The sequence below is a fragment of the Peromyscus leucopus genome, chromosome 1 (assembly GCF_004664715.2).
Source record: "Peromyscus leucopus breed LL Stock chromosome 1, UCI_PerLeu_2.1, whole genome shotgun sequence".
In the NCBI taxonomy this organism is placed as follows: domain Eukaryota; kingdom Metazoa; phylum Chordata; class Mammalia; order Rodentia; family Cricetidae; genus Peromyscus; species Peromyscus leucopus.
Genome location: NC_051063.1, coordinates 170,295,246 through 170,312,822, shown reverse-complemented (window position 1 = coordinate 170,312,822; position 17,577 = coordinate 170,295,246). Strand labels below are relative to the sequence as shown.

The following is a 17,577-nucleotide window of genomic DNA, read 5'->3' as shown; positions in this document are numbered from 1 at the left end:
AGATGGGAATGGAAGGACAGAGGCACTGTGCATAGACAGACTATGGGTCGCAAACAAACACAGAGGTCCTGGAAGGCACGCACAGAAATATAGCCACAAAGTGGTGACCGGAGCTAAGTGGGGGAAAGGACAGGCACTAAGTAAGGCATCCACACCAGAATGTAATCCCTGCATGCTGGAGGCAGGGGGACCACTGTGAGTGTGAGGCTACAAGGGAGCAGATGAGGAACTCAAGAAGGAGCAGGGATCAGGCGGGCCCAGGACTCATAGACCCGAGACTCGGACCAGGCAGATACAGATGGAAACAGAGCCAGCCACAGAGGGGAGCTGAGGAGAGGGGGCCAGGCCCTACAGGTCGGAGGAGAGACATCAGCAAGGGGAGATACATGCAAAGGACAAGAGGCAAACAAGAGAAGAAAGGGGGCCAAAAGATGAGTAACAACAAGTATGAGAACCATGGGGGGAGAGCAGGGTGTGGTGTCACACACCTGTAATCCCAGCAATCAGCAGGCAGAGCCAGGAGGATCAGGAGTTCAAAGCCAGCCTCAGCTACATAGTGAGTTCAAGGCTAGCCTGGGCTATAGGAAACCCTGTCTCCAAAAGCAGAACAAACAAAAAGAACCATGGGGAGCAAAAAAAAAAGAAACAAGAAACTGATGAGAGAGAGAGGACTGTCCGAGACAGACAGACAGACAGACAGACAGACAGACAGACAGACACACACACACACACACACACACACACACGAGTGTGAGCAAGGGATGAGCTGCATGGCAGCCTAAAGAAGCCGAGGCCAGGGGGGCAGAAGCCAGAATGAAAAGGCATGAGGGAGAAGCACACAGCGAGAGGGCTGACCACACAGGCTAGAGAAGGGATGAGCCAGGAGGGAAACTGAGGCTAAGCGAATGCCCTGGAAGGGCAGAGCAGCCCCCACAGAAGCAGAAACTCAAGTGAGGCCTACAGGAGTGCCAAGGATCCCAGAGCCCATGGGTGCCGGGAGGGATGGGAGCAAAAAGGCCAGGTGGTGCGGTTCAGAAGTGGAGAGAGAGGCCAGGAGGGTGAGTGCCAGCGTCCGGGTGAAAGCCAGGGAGCAGAGAAGAAAACAGTGGACGGGGAAGCCGCAGGGGAGGACTGGGGTCCCAGAGTGGGTCTGGGGGACGCAAGTTGTAAAGTGAGAGATGAAGCCCGGAGGTGGAGAGGAGCAGGCAGAGAACGGAAAGACCGAGTGGGAAGAAGGCTAGATGGGAAAGCATCTCCTACAGAGACAGGGTTGGGAGAACAGAGGAGCACAGAGAAGTTGGGCAGAGTCGGACAGGCCGGGGAGACAGGCGAAATGCAGACTTGAAAATGCAAAGGCATTTCCAGGAGACAAGAGGTGCACCGGGGACTGGGCCTGTGGTAAGGCAGAAAAAGAGAAAACGAACACACGAGTCAGGAGCCGGTGTGGGTCTGGGACCCAAAGCTTGGAGAAGGAACAAGCGAAGAAACCCTGTGAAGTGAGAGATATCACAGAGCCAGTCAGACCACAGGGCCGGCCGGCCGGGGGGAGCCGGGACTGAGGGCAGGCGTGAGGTGTGTGCCCAGAAGTAAGGGTGAGAAAAGGTCGTGGAGAATGAGAGGTTGACAGGGAGGGCACGGAGCAGGGGTGGAGTAGGTGCCTCGCCATCCACGGGGAGCGAGGACCGCGGGGGCCCTGCCAGCCGGGCAGGGAGCCTGGCCTTCCAGGACCCAGGACCCAGCCCAATCCCCGCCCTGCAGACACTTACGGATCCTGGTGGGACGGAGGGCTGGGCTCCCTCGAGGCCCGAGAAACGACAACCAGGAGATGCTCCGACTCTGGGTGCTGGTGAGGCTGGGGCCGGGGGAGAGGGCAGTCCACTGGGCCCCCTCCCCCGCCGCCGGCGGTGGCCCCCAACTAATCCAAAACGGTGTCTCCCCAGCAGCGGGGAGGAAGGACAGGTGGAGAAGCAAAGGGCGGGCCAGGAGGGGAGGAAGGGGAAAGGAGAAAATGGAGGAGAGAAGGGGAGAGAGGAGAGGGGGAAGGAGGGAGGAAAGGAGGAGAGGAAGGTGAAAACGGAAGGGAGGGGGGCACAGGCAAAGCCGGGGGAGGGGGAAGCCGGCCCAGGAAAGGGCCCCCGCCCCCTCCCCTAGCCGGGCCGGCCTGGGGGGGGCACAGGGGGTGAGGACTGGGTGGAGAAAAGAAAGCCGGCCATCGGGAGAAGTGGGGGAGGGGAGGGCCTGCTGGGGGGGAGGGGGCCGCCCCCTTCCCCCCCTCCCCCCAGAGCCTTGGCCCTGCCCTGGATGAGGCTAGGGCCCTGAGTCCTCAAGCCCTCAGAGTCCCCACGGGAAAAGCATGCTTGGGGGGCCAGGAGAGGCCGGGCAGTGATGGGGCTGGCGAGGACAGGGTAACTGGCAGCCCTGGAGAGACCAAGAAGGGGGCAGACGAGGTGGAGGGACGAGGTGGGAGGAGAGGATGGAGGGAAGCAGGTGGAACGGGAAGGCGGAGGAGGGTGGGGTGTCCCGGGGGCGGCCCGCTCTCGGTGGGAGGGCCTGGCCGCGGACTGGTCCCCTGTGAGCAGCAGCCGCTGGCGGCTCCGTGTCCCCCGCCGGGCCTGCCTCCCTGCTGCCGGCCGGCCGCTACTACCCGCCGCCGCCACCGCTCCTTCTCCCCCCCCTAGGCCGCCGCCCGCCCGCCTGCCCGCCTGCTCGCCCGCGCTGGGTCCTGGAGCGCGGGTGGTGGTGGTGGTGGTGGTGGTGGTGGTGGTGGTGGTGGTGGTGGTGGTGGTGGTGGTGGTGGTGGTGGTGGTGGTGGTTGGTGAGAGATGGAGGGAGGGAGGCAGGGAGGAGGGCGGGCTGGAGAAAGGGAGGGAGGCAGGCAGGGAGCAAGGAGGGAGGGGAGCAGGGGAGGGGGAGATCGTATTGGTCGGGGCTGGGGGGCCCTGCGAGGAGAATGCTGATGAGAAGAGCGAGCTGCATTGGATGAAGGGCCCACCCCCGGGGCCACCCCCTCCAACCACACCATGCCACCGCCCTGCCCAGGCAGTCCTGGGCACTGGAGCCCGTGGAGATGAGAGGCATTGGTGGGGAGAGAGAATGGAGAAAAATGCAGAGAAACAGTAAGACAGCCATCAGGACCCCAGAGAGGTGGGCCAAGGCCCACAAACCCCACAAGGCCAAGGACGGGGAAAAGTCCAGGCAATGAAGACCAAGCCACTTGAGGACAGGAGACAAGACAAGCATCTTAGGGGCACAGGGGTGTCTGAAGGTAGGGAGAGGCCAGAGACAGAGGGACAGACACAGAAAGACTCCTCCAGGATAGGGAGCCATAGGCAGAAGAGGCAACCAGGAAGCCTACACAGAGCCCAGAGAGCAAGGAGGGGTCACCGAGTCAGGGGACAGCCCCATGGGCACAGGTGGACAATCATGCGGCTCATAGACACAGAGAGGCCCACTGAGGCAGGCGTGGCTAGCTGGAGGAAATGTAACTGGAAGGCCTCTGGAAACAGGCTGAGGATGTTGGCGAGGGGGAGGATGGGAATTCTCCATTATGCACAGAGAACTCCTGGGGACCCGTGGAGATGAGTGGGAAGGGAGACGAGACCTTTATCTTCTAGTCACCTGAGCAGTGAGGCAGTGAGAAGGAAACTCGAGTGCGGAGCCAGAGCTGAGAGAAACCTTCTTCTCCCTCAGAGAATACTGCTGCCTCTCTGAGGGGGCACAGAAGGGCAGGGGGATGGCATACAGAATCAACATAGATCTTTAAGTGGGGGTAGGTGGTGCATGGCTGGGTGTGTGTGGGGGGGTGAAATTTGGGGGGAAGGAACATGACAGTTGGTGCTGAAGGCTGAGCCCGTGACTCACCACCACCCCCATGCTCGTGATGGGGAGGAGACACTGACACTCTCACGTGCAGCCCCCAGCACATGTGACTACATGCCTCGCACACACAGCTGGCACGTGGCAGCTCAGACTATACCAAGCCTAGCGTGGTGAGCTCTGACTATGTGGGGCATGCCCAACACACATGCGCCACATCTGACCCCAAAGAAGCACCGATTTTGTTATACCCCTTCATCCTACTGGGGCTAACACCTACAATCTCCTTACCTCTGCTCCCACCGAGCTTCTGGCCAGTACTTCATGCCTGCCTCTAGGTCTTTGCTGATCCAGGTACCTTACCACCTACCCTCTTTCAACACAATCCATCCCCAAAGTCCCAGCCCAGCACTGCCACCAGAATGTCTGACCAGGCCTCCGCTTCCTCTGCAGGGACAGGATCTCGCCAGCTCAAATTAAGTTGGGATGTCCAACCAGGTTTACAGAAAGGAGCCTGGAGAGCTCCGGAGGGAAAAGGAGGCCTGCCTCAACAGGAACAAAACACGGCCCGAGAGTACAGAGCCTGCCCAAAGGTAGAGCCCGGCTTGCACTTTGGCTCCTACACAGGTGACTTCACACCAAGGGCAAACCCAGACTCCACTAGAGAGCAGCCAGGCCCTGACCTTAGAACTCACCGATTCCCACCAACTGCTTTAGTCACCTTTATCTTTTACTTTTAAAATCTGCGGCCCTGCTGTCTCCCCTCACCCTTCCCCCAGCCCCATCCTTTGCTTTGCTCTGAAGTCAACCATTTGCCCTATGACCCACAAACGACCTAGCCGCTAGGGAATTGAGTATAGACCTAGAGAGGGAATTCTCTCCCGGGGCCTCAGGTAATTGTCTTTCCCTAAGAGGGCTGATCAGAGAATTAAATAATGCATGAAAAGCACGGGCAGAAACCCTAGTGTCACCTAACACCTTGAGATCCTAATAAACATAAAATACTAAAAATAATTCCTGGAGCCAGGCGCACTGGCGCACATCTTTAATCCCAGCAGGCAGAAGCAGGTGGATCTCTTGAGGCCAGCCTGGCTTACATAGAGAGTTCCAGGGAAGCCAGGATTGCATAGAGACCCTATCTCAAAAAATAATAGTCTATATAGCAGTGTTTACTTAGGGCTTCACGGCCCAGGGACAAAGACTGAGACACAGTGGAGTTCTTAAGCCCAAAGTCACAGGAAGTCCAGGGCCAGCATTCAGGCCAAGCAGCCTAGTTTAAACACACGCGTGGGCCTGCTGTTAGGGAGTCTAGTGAGAAGTTGGGACACCCAGTCAGATCCCACTAGAAGAGCACACAAAAGGTGACAACTGAAGAGTCAGGCCTGTATCTGGTTCTGTGTTCAGTCGCCTTGTTCTTTGGCTTCAGATGGGGAAATGACCCAACTCCAAGACTCTTTCTCATCTGAGAAATGAGGGACAGAGTTTGTCAAGTGCACCTCTGATGGCTCCCCTGACCTTGGATTCAAGGAGGAGCTTCCAGAAAACTTTGGTGTCCAAATCTAGACACTGAACGTCTTCTCAGTCACTCCCCACCTATTTTTATTCTATTTAGATGTGTGTGTGTGTGTGTGTGTGTGTGTGTGTGTGTGTGTGTGTGTGTGCGCACATGCAGGCGCACACAGTTTTCAAGAGGCAGGACGAAGCAGTAGGTGCCATCTTGGAGGCGCCCGGCAAACACTGGCGCAGGGTTTTGGGCAAAGTGGGGGATATTGAGGCACACAATGCTCTGAAGGCCCGAGAATTGCAGCCCAAGAACCCCAGAAGGCCAGTGGCAGAAAATGAAACACCACTCAGCAGTCAGACGGAGTGAAAGGGGGGAAAACAAGGCCAAAGACTTTAATTAAGGCGGGGATGAAAGAGGGGGAAAATAAGGAAGGGTGGGATGGAAAGGAAATGTTAAGAGAGGAAGTCTAGGGGAAGAGGAAAACCCGGAGGGTTTTTTTTTTTTTTATTGTTTTTTATTCTTCATTTTTATTAAGAAATTTTCTACTCACTCCACATACCACCCACAGATCCCCCCTCCTCCCACCCCTAGCCCTCTCTCCTAAGCCACCCCACATCCCCACATCCCCCAAATCGAGGTCTCCCATGGGGAGTCAGCAGAGCCCAGCTCACTGAGCCTAGGCAGGTCCAAGCCCCTTCCCACTGCACCAAGACTGTGCAAGGCGTCACACCACAGGCACCGGGTTCCAGAAGCCTGCCCATGCACTAGGGACAGATCCCGATCCCCCTGCCTGGGTGCCCCCCAAACAGTTCGAGCCAAACAACTGTCTTCCGTATCCAGAGGGGCTAGTCCAGTCCCATGGGGGCTCCACAGTCACCAGTTCACAGTTCATTGGCTTCCTCCACTGTGGCCAGTCATCTCTGCATGTCCTCCCATCATGATCTTGACATTCCCCGCCTGCAGAATCCCTCCTCTCTCTCATGGATTGGATTCCCGGAGCTCAGCCTGGTGCCTGGCTGTGGATCTCTGCCTCCATCAGTCACTGGACAAAGGCTCTATGATGACAGCTAGGTTATTCGCTAGACCGGTCATCAGAGTAGACCAGTCCAGGCACCCTCTGGACCACTGCCAGCAGACCAAGGTGGGGTCATCCTTGTGGATTCCTGAGAACCTCCCAGCACCCTGCCTCTTCCTATTCCCATGATGTCCTCACCGATCATAGTATCTCCATCCCTGCCCTCCCACTCTGTTCCTGTTCCAGCTCAACCCTCCCATTTCCTTAAGTTCTGATCCCCTACTCCTCACCCTCTGCCACCTCCCCACCCCCCACCCCCAGTCCGCTCATGTAGATCTCATCCACTTCTCCTTTGCTGGGTCATCCATGTGTCCCTCCTAGGGTCTTTCCCTGTTAGCTTGCCTCTCTGGAACTGTGGGTTACAGTCTGGCCATCCCTTCCCTCACATCTAGTATCCACTTATGAGTGAGTACATACTATGTTTGTCCTGAGTCTGAAACCTGGAGTTTTAAAACTATTGAAAGACAAAGAGTTTTCAGGTCTCCTTCCACCTTGTGGATTCCCAAGGTAAAAACTCAGGATCAGGCTTGGAAGGAAGTTGCTTTACAAGCTGAACCATCTCCCTGGCTCTTTACTTTCTGTTTGTTTGTTTGTTTTTGAATACCAGGTCTCTCTCTCTCTTTTTGGCTGTTTGAGACAGGGTTTTTCTGTGAAGTCCTGACTGTCCTGGAACTCATTCTGTAGACCAGGCTGACCTTGAACTCACAGAGATTCACCTGCCTCTGCCTCCCTGTTGCCAACACCCAGCAACAGGATCTCTTATGTGTAACCCTGGCTGGCCTGGAACTCCATTCCTTCCCATGCCTGGGGGTCCCGAACTGTGTGGAAGGACATCACCTTGGAAGAGGAATGGTGCGTGCCTTTAATCCCCAAAATACGAGGCAGAGCCAGGCAGATCTCTGAGACCACTCTGGTCTACATAGTGAGACTGTCTCAAAAATAAGAACAAAAAAACCGAAACTGACCCTCTTCGGGTCCACTTCCTTCATCTGGATCTCCACCCCACAACCTCAGCTTCTTCCAAAGAACTTACTAACCGAGCTTTTCCTTTTTCTCTCTCCTTCCATTTCCCAATTCCTGTCACGTACTTTTGGTTCTCCTCTTCCCCTAGACTTAACTCTCCTAAAATTCCCTTTCCATCCCACCCTTCCTTATCCCCCCCCCCACTTCATCAATCCCCGCTTAATAAAAAAATAAAGTCTTTAGCCTTGGTTTCCCCCTTTCACTCGGTCTGACTCATGCCGAGTGGTGTTTCAGTTTCTGCCACCGGCCCTCGGGGGTCCTTGGGCTGCAATTCCCCGGCCCTCCAGAGCATTGCTCGCCTCAATAGCCCACACTCTGCCCAAGGCCCCCAGGCCGAGGCTTGCCAGGCGCCCCCAAGATGGCGCCGACCGCTTCGTCCCGCCCCCCGACGTCATCGCGCAGTCCTCCGTTCAGCGGTGCCCTTTCGACCGTCAAAGGCGGAGTCCGAGGAACGAAGTGAGGGAGGAAAGAAGCCTCTTGGGAGGCTTAAGGGGGCGGGCACTATCCACCTGGAGGCCGACCGGTGAGGGAATATTGCTAGCGGATTGGCTGGATGCCGTCTGGTCCCGCCCCCTCCGCACTATTGGTAGAGGCCTGAGAAACGTGAGCACCGATTGGTCTAACGGCAGGGCCAGACGGTCGGTGATTGGGCGCGTTGTGCGGTCTGCGCGGCGGCCGAGGCGGAAGGTGGGAGGGGCGTTGTTGAGAGGGGGGGGCTACCCCGGACGAGAGCGAGGCTGCGGAGCAGGCGAGACGACGGGCGCTAGAGAGGACGCGGCGCTAGAGTGGCTGTGCAAAGGGAGCTGTAGTCCGCGGCCCGGCCGGGGGCCGGCTAGACGGCCGAGGCGGGTGAGTTCCCGCGGGAGCGCGGAGGCCCGGCCCCCACCCCGCGGCTTGCTCGCGTCATTCGGCCTGCACGCAGCAGCAGGCCTGAAGGAGCGCGCCCCGGGTGCGGAGGGCGGAGCGGCCGTTGGCCGCCGGACGCGCGGGCCGGGCGGGGGCCGGGCCGGGCCGGGGTGGCGGGTGGGGTAGAGGGACTGGAGTTGTGTGCGGGGCTGAGTGAGGAGGGGCAGGGCTCGGGCTCTGGGCAGGGGGCCGACCTTGGCGGGAAGGGGAGGTCCCAGGGCTGCCTTGGCGGAGGGCTCTCTGGTTACATGGGGTGTCGGGGCTACGGGCGGGCGGGTGCGCTGGGATGGGTCCAAGGATCGAAAGAGGACGATTAGAGGGCTCCTGGGTGCTGGGGTGGGGAGGTGGCCCGAGAAAGGAGGTAACTAATGCAGGGAGGAAAATCGATTTCTGCTTGCAAAGAACTAAGGCAGAGAAGGAAGGGGTTTGAGATATCTTTAGAACTAAGGGAGCGATCAGGTGTGGGAATTGGGGTTATATTAATATGGAAGGTCGATAAACCCATGGAATTGGGGTGTGTGTGTGTGGAATATCCTTGAAAAGTGTTGACAGCGATCTTTATGGTTCCCATAGGTTGAGGTGGGGAGGGATTGTTTTGTTTTAGGTACAGATAAGTAGGCCAAAGTGAAGATGTGGGCAATCCTAGATGTAGTTGGGGGGAGAGAGAAGTGTGCCACGGAGAGGTGGTAGTCTGGGAATTTGGGGGTTGAGAATGAGATGTAACATACTGATGACTTCGGTGTTCTGGGTATCCCCATAGTCGTATGCTGATGAGAAGGATTGTGAAGAAGAGGGGCTCTTTTTGCTTTCTTTGGGTACTGATGGAGCTTTTATATGCAAGACATTGGGAGTCCTGAGGAGGATAGAAACAGCAGGAGGGGAAAGGTTAAGCCATTGTGAAGGATAGGCTCTGGATATCCCTGGACAAGATCACAATATGTGGGGATCTTCTTTCAAAAAGAAATTTGTATGAAATGGGGATCTGAAAGTTCCTGGAGTGGGTTAGGATGGATTTGGGTCTTTTCTCAAAAGAAGAAAGGTTTAGATTGATACTGTTAAGGGGGCTTCTGGGATGGGTTAAGGTTGTAAGGTTGGCCTGGACCTTTATGCAAAAAAGGGTGGTGTTGGTTGATAGAAAAAAAAAATGGCCATATAGGCATCCCCGGATGGTGGCCTCAGGAAAAAGAGAGAGTTATGTCACTGTGAAAAGGGAATCTGGGTGATCAGAGGGGATTAGCATAGTACACTTGGTCTTCATGGAGAGAGAAGGTGATTGTTTGAGTACTCTGTTGGTACATGAGGAGGGTGGGAATAGTCTAGGTGTAAATGATTGGGCTTTTGTGGAGTTTGTTTTGGGTAAACAAACCGTGATGATACATGAGGTCTTTTATTATTATTTTTTTCCAGACAGGGTTTCTCTATGTAGTCCTGGCTGTCCTGGAACTCTGCTTCCTGATTAAAGATGTGCGACACCACTGCCCAGCCTAGAAGGTCTTGATGTGCTTAGTTTGAACCAGTTTTAAGAGTCTTTGAGGGGCTGGAGAGATGGCTCAGAGGTTAAGAGCACTGACTGCTCCTCCAGAGGTCCTGAGTTCAGTTCCCAGCAACCACATGGTGGCTCACAACCATCTGTAATGAGATCTGGTGCCCTCTTCTGACCTGCAGGGGTACATGCAAACAGAACACTGTATACATAATAAGTAAATAAATCTTTTAAAAAAAAAAAAAAAAAAAGAGTCTTTGAGTATCAGGAAGTGGTTAAGGTGGGAAAGAATGAAGATGGATTAAGCCATGAGAGAAAATTGGAGTTTGGGTGACTTGATGTGAGGAATCTGGGCTCTGTTGGTTTGCAGAGGTTGGGTGGTGGATGAGGGGGTGGGCTCAGACCACCAGTGCCTAAAATAGAGTAGGGGGTGTTGGTCTGTACACCAGCTTGAGTGGTCTGAGTGTAAAAAGTTTGTGAACCTACAGAAAAGAGCAGAGTCCATGTAGGAGTGCAGCTGGGAAACAGGCCAGGAGAAGGTGTGAGGATTCTGTGGTAGGCAAAATTGTATTGTCCGGTGCAATGGTGCATAGTCAGAGGAAGGTCTGTGTCACAGGGAGGCCAGTTCCCCTTTGGTTAACAGGGCCTTGGGAACCTGTTTTGAGGCATGGGAATGGAGAAGATTGGATAGGTTACAGGATCTGGTGGATGGAGTTTGCTGCAAGTTAATGGAGAGGGGAGACTTGGGGTAGAGTCTCCAGGAAAAGACCCCTGGGGAAATTCCTGTTGGCTGTTTCTCTTAGGATACTTAGGAGGTGTTGGAGTGGAAAAATGTAATCAAGAAGTTGGAGGACGCCGGGTGGTGGTGGTGGAGGTGGTGCATGCCTTTAATCCCAGGACTCGAGAGGCAGAGCCAGGAGGATCTCTGAATTCGAGGCCAGCCTGGGCTACAGAGTGAGTTTTAGGACAGGCTTCAAAGCTACACAGAGAAACCCTGTCTCAAAAAACCAAAAAAAAGAAGAAGTTGGAGGAGGAAATATATATCTGAGGCATTAGAATGTAGAGGTGATAAAGGGAAAGAATTGCCCTGGAGGATTGACTTGTGTTTCCACCCTCACTTTTCTTAGCCCAGGGCCTTGTTGCTGCCATGACTGAGGAGAGTGAGGAGACATTCCTGTATATTGAGCATCGCTATGTCTGCTCTGAGTGCAACCAGCTCTATGGATCCTTGGAGGAGGTGCTTGTGCACCAGAACTCCCATGTGCCCCAGCAGCACTTTGAGCTGGTGGGCGTGGCTGACCCTGGAATCACGGTGGCCACAGATGCAGCGTCAGGTACAGGCCTTTATCAGACCCTCATACAGGAGAGCCAGTACCAGTGTCTTGAGTGTGGGCAGCTGCTTCTGTCGCCTAGCCAGCTCTTGGAGCACCAGGAGCTGCACCTGAAGATGATGGCCCCCCAGGAGGCAGTGCCAGCTGAGCCACCACCCAAGGTGCCCCCCTTAAACTCCAGCACCATTCATTACGAGTGTGTGGATTGTAAGGCTCTCTTTGCCAGCCAGGAACTGTGGCTGAACCATCGGCAGATGCATCTCAGGGCCACGCCCACCAAGGCTCCAGCCCCAGTTGTCTTGGGGTCCCCAGTTGTCTTAGGCCCGCCTGTGGGCCAGGCCCGAGTGGCTGTGGACCATTCATACCGGAAAGCAGAAGAAGGTGGAGAAGGGGCTGCTGTCCCATCTGCAGCTGCTGCCACTACTGAGATGGTGACAGAGGTGGAGTTGCTCCTCTACAAGTGCTCCGAGTGCTCCCAGCTCTTCCAGCTGCCGGCCGACTTTCTGGAGCACCAGGCCACCCACTTCCCTGCTGTCCCAGAGGCTGAGGAGCCTGCTGCAAAGCAGGAAACCCTGGTCTCCTCACCCACCGAGGTGCCAGTGTCTCTGCCGGAGCCCCTGCCAGCCTCGGACCATAGTTATGAGCTGCGCAATGGGGAGGCCATTGGACGGGATCGCCGGGGGCGGAAGCCCCGGAGGAACAACAGTGGAGAGCCCGGTGGGTCAGCCACCCAGGAACTCTTTTGCTCAGCCTGTGATCAGCTCTTTCTCTCGCCCCACCAGCTGCAGCAGCACTTTCGGAGTCACCAGGAGGGTGTCTTCAAGTGTCCCCTGTGCAGTCGTGTCTTCCCCAGCCCTTCTGGTCTGGATCAGCACCTTGGTGACCACAGCAGTGAATCTCATTTCCTATGTGTAGACTGTGGCCTGGCCTACGGCACAGAAGCCCTTCTCTTGGCCCACCGGCGAGCCCATACTCCAAATCCTCTGCATTCGTGTCCCTGCGGGAAGACCTTTGTCAACCTTACCAAGTTCCTCTATCACCGGCGTACCCATGGGGCAGGAGGCGTCCCTTTGCCCCCAGCACCAGTTCTGCCAGAGGAACCTGCTGTTAGCGTTCCTGAGCCAGCCCCTGCAGAGACTAGAGAGCCAGAGGCCCCAGAGCTCCCCACAACTGAGGAGAATCCAGCAGAGCCTCCGGGGCCGGGCATTTACCGCTGCCTCCTGTGCAGCCGTGAGTTTGTCAAGGCGTTGCAGCTGACCCGGCACCAGCGTTTTGTGCACAGGCTGGAACGGCGCCATAAATGCAGCATTTGTGGCAAGATGTTCAAGAAGAAGTCTCACGTGCGGAACCATCTCCGCACACACACCGGGGAACGTCCCTTCTCCTGCCCTGACTGTTCCAAGCCCTTCAACTCACCTGCCAACCTGGCCCGCCACCGGCTCACCCACACAGGGGAACGACCCTACCGGTGTGGGGACTGTGGCAAGGCTTTCACTCAGAGCTCCACTCTGAGGCAGCATCGCCTGGTGCATGCCCAGCATTTCCCCTACCGCTGCCAGGAGTGTGGACTGCGCTTTCACCGCCCTTATCGTCTGCTCATGCACCGCTACCACCACACAGGCGAGTACCCCTACAAGTGTCGGGAGTGCCCCCGCTCCTTCTTGCTGCGCCGGCTGCTAGAGGTGCACCAGCTTGTGGTCCATGCTGGGCGCCAGCCCCACCACTGCCCATCCTGTGGGGCTGCCTTCCCCTCCTCGCTGCGGCTTTATGAGCATCGCTGTGCAGCCGCCGCTGCCCAGGCCCCACGGCGCTTTGAGTGTGGGACCTGTGGCAAGAAAGTGGGCTCTGCTGCTCGGCTGCAGGCCCATGAAGCTGCCCATGCTGCTGCCGGTCCTGGAGAAGTCCTGGCTAAGGAGCCCCCGGCTCCCAGGGCCTCCCGGGCCACTCGCACACCAGTCACCCCCTCCCCAACAGCCCTCAGTGGTGCAGCCTCTGCTGCCCCTGCAGCCCCTGCCCGGCGGCGTGGCCTGGAATGCAGTGAGTGCAAGAAGCTGTTCAGCACGGAGACATCGCTGCAGGTGCACCGACGGATCCACACAGGTGAGCGGCCGTACCCATGTCCAGACTGTGGCAAGGCCTTCCGCCAGAGTACCCATCTGAAAGACCACCGGCGCTTACACACCGGTGAGCGGCCCTTTGCCTGTGAAGTGTGTGGCAAGGCTTTTGCCATCTCCATGCGCCTGGCAGAACATCGCCGCATTCACACGGGTGAACGGCCCTACTCCTGCCCTGACTGTGGCAAGAGCTACCGCTCCTTCTCCAACCTCTGGAAGCACCGCAAGACTCACCAGCAGCAGCACCAGGCGGCAGTGCGGCAGCAGCTGGCGGAGGCCGAGGCCGCTGTGGGCCTGGCCGTGATGGAGACGGCAGTGGAGGCCTTGCCCCTTGTGGAGGCCATTGAGATCTACCCCTTAGCAGAGGCTGAGGGGGTCCAGATCAGCGGCTGACTGGCCCCCATTTTCCCCTGATGCTGAACACCTCAGACAGCCCCTTCAAACCTGTGTACATATTGTACCCCTCTCTTCTCTACCACCATATAAGTTCTGTAACTAAATTTATTCTCTTTTCTCTCTTCTGAGGGTGTTGCTCTGAGGTCCTTGATACATAAAGGACCCCTCCCCCTTGCCCCACCTTCCACCAATTTGGTGGTCTCAAAATGAAGCAGTCAATAAAGACTGAGTTGGACATTTATGTGCCTTTGTGAGGCCCGGGTATGTAGGGTGGATTTGGGGGATCATGAGGCCAGGCACTAGCTCTGACCTCCTTTGGCTGCATCTCCCTAGCACCCCAATAGAACTTGGCAGGTAGTAAGAGTTGGTACAGTTTGCTGGATTGAAGAGAAGGCAGCCAGAGTCCATGGCATGGTTCTTTGAAACAGACCTCTGTGTCAATGAAGTCGGCATGTCTTGCCACTAGAGGTCTCCACAGCCTAAGGAAAAGCTTGAAGCGATTTGGTTTGGTGGGGGTGTATGTGCTGGAACATTGAGAGAAACATTGATGCACTTCTCAGCCCTGGCTCTCCATTTCCTGCCTGATGTGGGTGATGTGATGAAAGCCAACTGCATTTCTCAAACTAGATCCCTGAGGGCAGGCAGACTTGGATCAGGTGTGATCAGGAACAGTGGCAGAGTGGGGAGCTCTTGGGACTTCACCCAGTACCAGAGTTGGAAGTTCTGAGTAATGGGGTCTAGAGTAGGAAGTGCCTTGGCTCCCAAGTTGTGGTGCAGTCAATAGACATTTATTGTAGGAAGGAAGGACAGAATGCCTGGTCAGGGCTCGGTTGTCTAGTGTGTCTTAAGTACTCTTCCCTGCCCCCACGCCCCAAGGACTGGAGATTTGCTTGGATCTCCCACATGCTGGGCAAGCTCACTACCACCAAGCTGTATCCTCATCTCTTTCAGTTTGAGACCAGGAACTGGAGGCCTCTGGAGTGACTTGCTGAGGGTCAGTTCAGCCCAGGGCAGAGCTTGAATTTAAATCTGGTTTCATTGGGTTAAATATCCATATCCTGTTCTGTCTGTCCCCTGGCCTTTCCCAACAAGGAAGTGGAAGTGACTAGATGAGAGAGTGTATTTGCCCCTCAACCTCCTCCTCCTCCAGGATTACTCCAGTTCCTTCTATTGGAAAGAACTCCTTTACTTAGAAGGACACGCTTGAGAGAGAAAAGGAACTTGGGGGCGGGGGAGACCTTAGACCCACCCATTGAGCATGCCTATTCTGTGGCTTGATCTGTTGCTCAGATGAAAAGAAAAGAGATGAGACTACACAGGACCAGGACCCAGGCCCACCCTCCCTTTTAGTTTTATGCCATTGTCCTAATTATAATTTAGAAAAGGAAACACCTGTTACAACCTGGCGAGAGGGCCCAGCAGGGAAAATCGCTTGCCACACAAACCTTACAACCTTCATTTGATCCCCCAGAGCTCATAGTGGAACCAACTCCCAAAAGTTGCCCTTTGACCTCTACCTATGCACCATGGTCCGCATGTACCTGCAGTCACACAAAAATAAATGATAAAGGAAAAGCACCTATTGGATATCCCTGACAGTTAAGAATACTGACATACAGTTGGTTTTCCACTAGAGTTTCTCAATCATGGGCACCACCTTCAGTACCTGCCTGCCCTGCAGGAAAGACCTACTCCCCTGGAACAAAGGCACTGATGAACCAACCTCTCCTTTCAAAGATCTGTACTGTTGGTACAAAGAGTAAGATCCTTGATCCTCATGAAACCAGATGGAAAGCAGCTGAAACAGAAGGGACGGGGATAGAGGAAAAACAGGAGGATGCTGGTTGACCACAGTATTAAGGTGTTTTCAGCAGAGATTAGCTCCTTGACAGTGGAATGACCATCCTTCATTGCAATCTCCCCCCCCCCCCCCCCAAAAAGAAGCCAGGTGTGCTGGTACACACCTTTAATCCCAGCACTTGAGAGGCAGAGGCAGGTGGATCTCTGTGAGTTGGAGGCCAGCCTGGTCTACAGAGCCAAGTTCCAGGACAGCCAGGGCTACACAGAGAAACCCTGTCTGGAAAAACAAAACAAAAATCTGATTAGAAAGGTGTTCCAGAGGACCCACGTTGGGTGGCTCTCAACTGCCTGTAAATCCAGCTCCAAGAGATAAGATGCCCTCTTGCATATGGGCATCCTCACTCACACACGTCATACACACCGCACATGTATACCTAAAAAAGACCTACCCTACCTAAAATTGGCCAACCCCCTGAGAACTTTGATGGCCTGTGAGCCTTAGTCCTAAAGAAAGATAATACCTATCTACTGGACAGACAGACGTTCCCAAACTCAGTGGACATTAGATGTCCCTCCCTAAGATGTACACCCAGCTAGCACATCCAAGGTGAAATCCAGGAACCTGTACCGGGCTTTAATTCTGAAGTGATTTCAGAGGAGACCTCGGGGCCCTTCTAAGAAAGGCTTGCCTTGCCTAATTCCCTTTGTGAGAAAGGACTGTTCTTGTATATGGCCTAGGCTCCCTCTCGCCTCAGCCTCGGAGTGCCAGAATCGCCAGCCTCTGGCACCACACCCAGCTGCATTACCTGCTTTATTTAGAAGTTGCAGAAGCAAATAGCCAAGGCAACAGAACACCGCCCCACTAGTGGGTTACAGTAACTTGACAAGGCTAACAAGGGAGTGCATGTGGAAGAGCCTGCACGTTACCACCCTCCAGGAGATGGAGCGTGGAGGCTTTGGAGCCAGAGTGCTCTCAAGTCATGGGACAGCTTATGGTTCTGACTGCAACCCCTTGAAGGCTGGCGAATCTTCCGCAGCCAACTGTTACTGACCTAAGAGAGAAAAGGTGCTTTTTTTTTTTTTTTTTTTTTTTTTAATGGAGATGGAACTCAGGGCCTTGCACATAGCTCATTTCTCCTATCTTCAGCATTTCCTATTGGACTGCCCAGATGCCAGCACCTGTGTGCCAGACAGGATGCCACAAGAACAAAGGAGGGCCAGTGGTTCTGTGTCTGACCAGTTCTGATTTTCAGTGGTAACATCTGGGAGTCACCCCAGCCCTGACCTGTGAAGTTGCTTCTGCAAATGACTAGTTGAAGCTGGCAGGGTAATTTGAGTTAATGTCCGTCAAAAGAGGTACATACATTGTATCAATCAGACTTCCAAGTCAATGTGTGTGTGTGTGTGTGTGTGTCTGTCTGTCTGTCTGTCCCCATCTCCCAGGGGTATTGAAACCCATGACCTTGTACATACTAAGTGATTTACCACTGAGCCATATCCTCAGTCTTCTCCCTTTTTTTTCTTATTATTTTATTTTATTTTACAATACTATTCAGTTCTACATAACAGCCACAGATTCCCTTGTTCTCCCCCTTCCCGCCCCCCTCCCCTTCCCCCAGCCCACCCCCCATTCTCATCTCCTCCAGAGCAAGGCCTCCCCCAAGGACTGAGATTGACCTGATAGACTCAGTCCAGGCAGGTCCAGTCCCCTCCTCCCAGATTGAGCCAAGTGTTCCTGCATAAGTCCCAGGATTCAAACAGCCAACTCATGCACTGAGCCCAGGACCTGGTCCCACTGCCTAGTTGCCTCCCAAACTGATCAAGCCAATCGACTGTCTCACCTATTCAGAGGGCCTGATCCAGCTGGGGGCCCCTCAGCCTTTGGTTCATAGTTCATGTGTTTCCATTCGTTTGGTTATTTGTCCCCTGTGCTTTATCCAACCTTGGTTTCATCAATTCTCGATCATATAAACCCTCTTTCTCGCTAATTAGACTCCCAGCGCTTCACCCGGGGCCCAGCCGTGGATGTCTGCATCCAGATTCCTCAGTCCTTGAATGGGGTTTGTCTTCTCCCTTTTTTGAGCCAAGGTCTTACTGTGTACCCAGATTGTTTCAAACCCAATCCTCCA

General features: G+C 55.0%; 3 protein-coding genes across 6 annotated transcripts in view; 1 reads left to right on the top strand and 2 right to left on the bottom strand.

Annotated features, from left to right (window-relative positions):
• Positions 1-2,656, bottom strand: part of Grik5 (glutamate ionotropic receptor kainate type subunit 5) — a 63,224-nt gene extending 60,568 nt beyond the window's left edge. The window contains exon 1 of the mRNA XM_028860002.2: positions 1,767-2,656. The gene's annotated coding sequence lies outside the window, so the exon portion shown is untranslated. The remainder of the gene's footprint in view (positions 1-1,766) is intronic.
• The window catches only part of LOC114688528 (carcinoembryonic antigen-related cell adhesion molecule 1-like), an 875,221-nt gene that overhangs the window by 301,704 nt on the left and 555,940 nt on the right, over positions 1-17,577 (bottom strand). The gene's annotated exons all lie outside the window — the stretch shown is intronic.
• Positions 8,111-13,889, top strand: Znf574 (zinc finger protein 574). Of its 4 annotated transcripts, none has more exons than XM_028860004.2 (2): positions 8,111-8,267; positions 10,935-13,889. In XM_028860004.2, exon 2 carries the CDS (start codon positions 10,955-10,957, stop codon positions 13,643-13,645), a length of 2,691 nt encoding a protein of 896 aa, XP_028715837.1. In that variant the 5' UTR covers positions 8,111-8,267; positions 10,935-10,954; the 3' UTR covers positions 13,646-13,889. The 4 variants fall into 4 exon arrangements, with proteins under 4 accessions (XP_028715837.1, XP_028715839.1, XP_037057239.1 ...); XM_028860006.2 differs by lacking the exon at positions 8,111-8,267 and adding an exon at positions 8,349-8,367; XM_037201344.1 differs by lacking the exon at positions 8,111-8,267 and adding an exon at positions 8,529-9,593.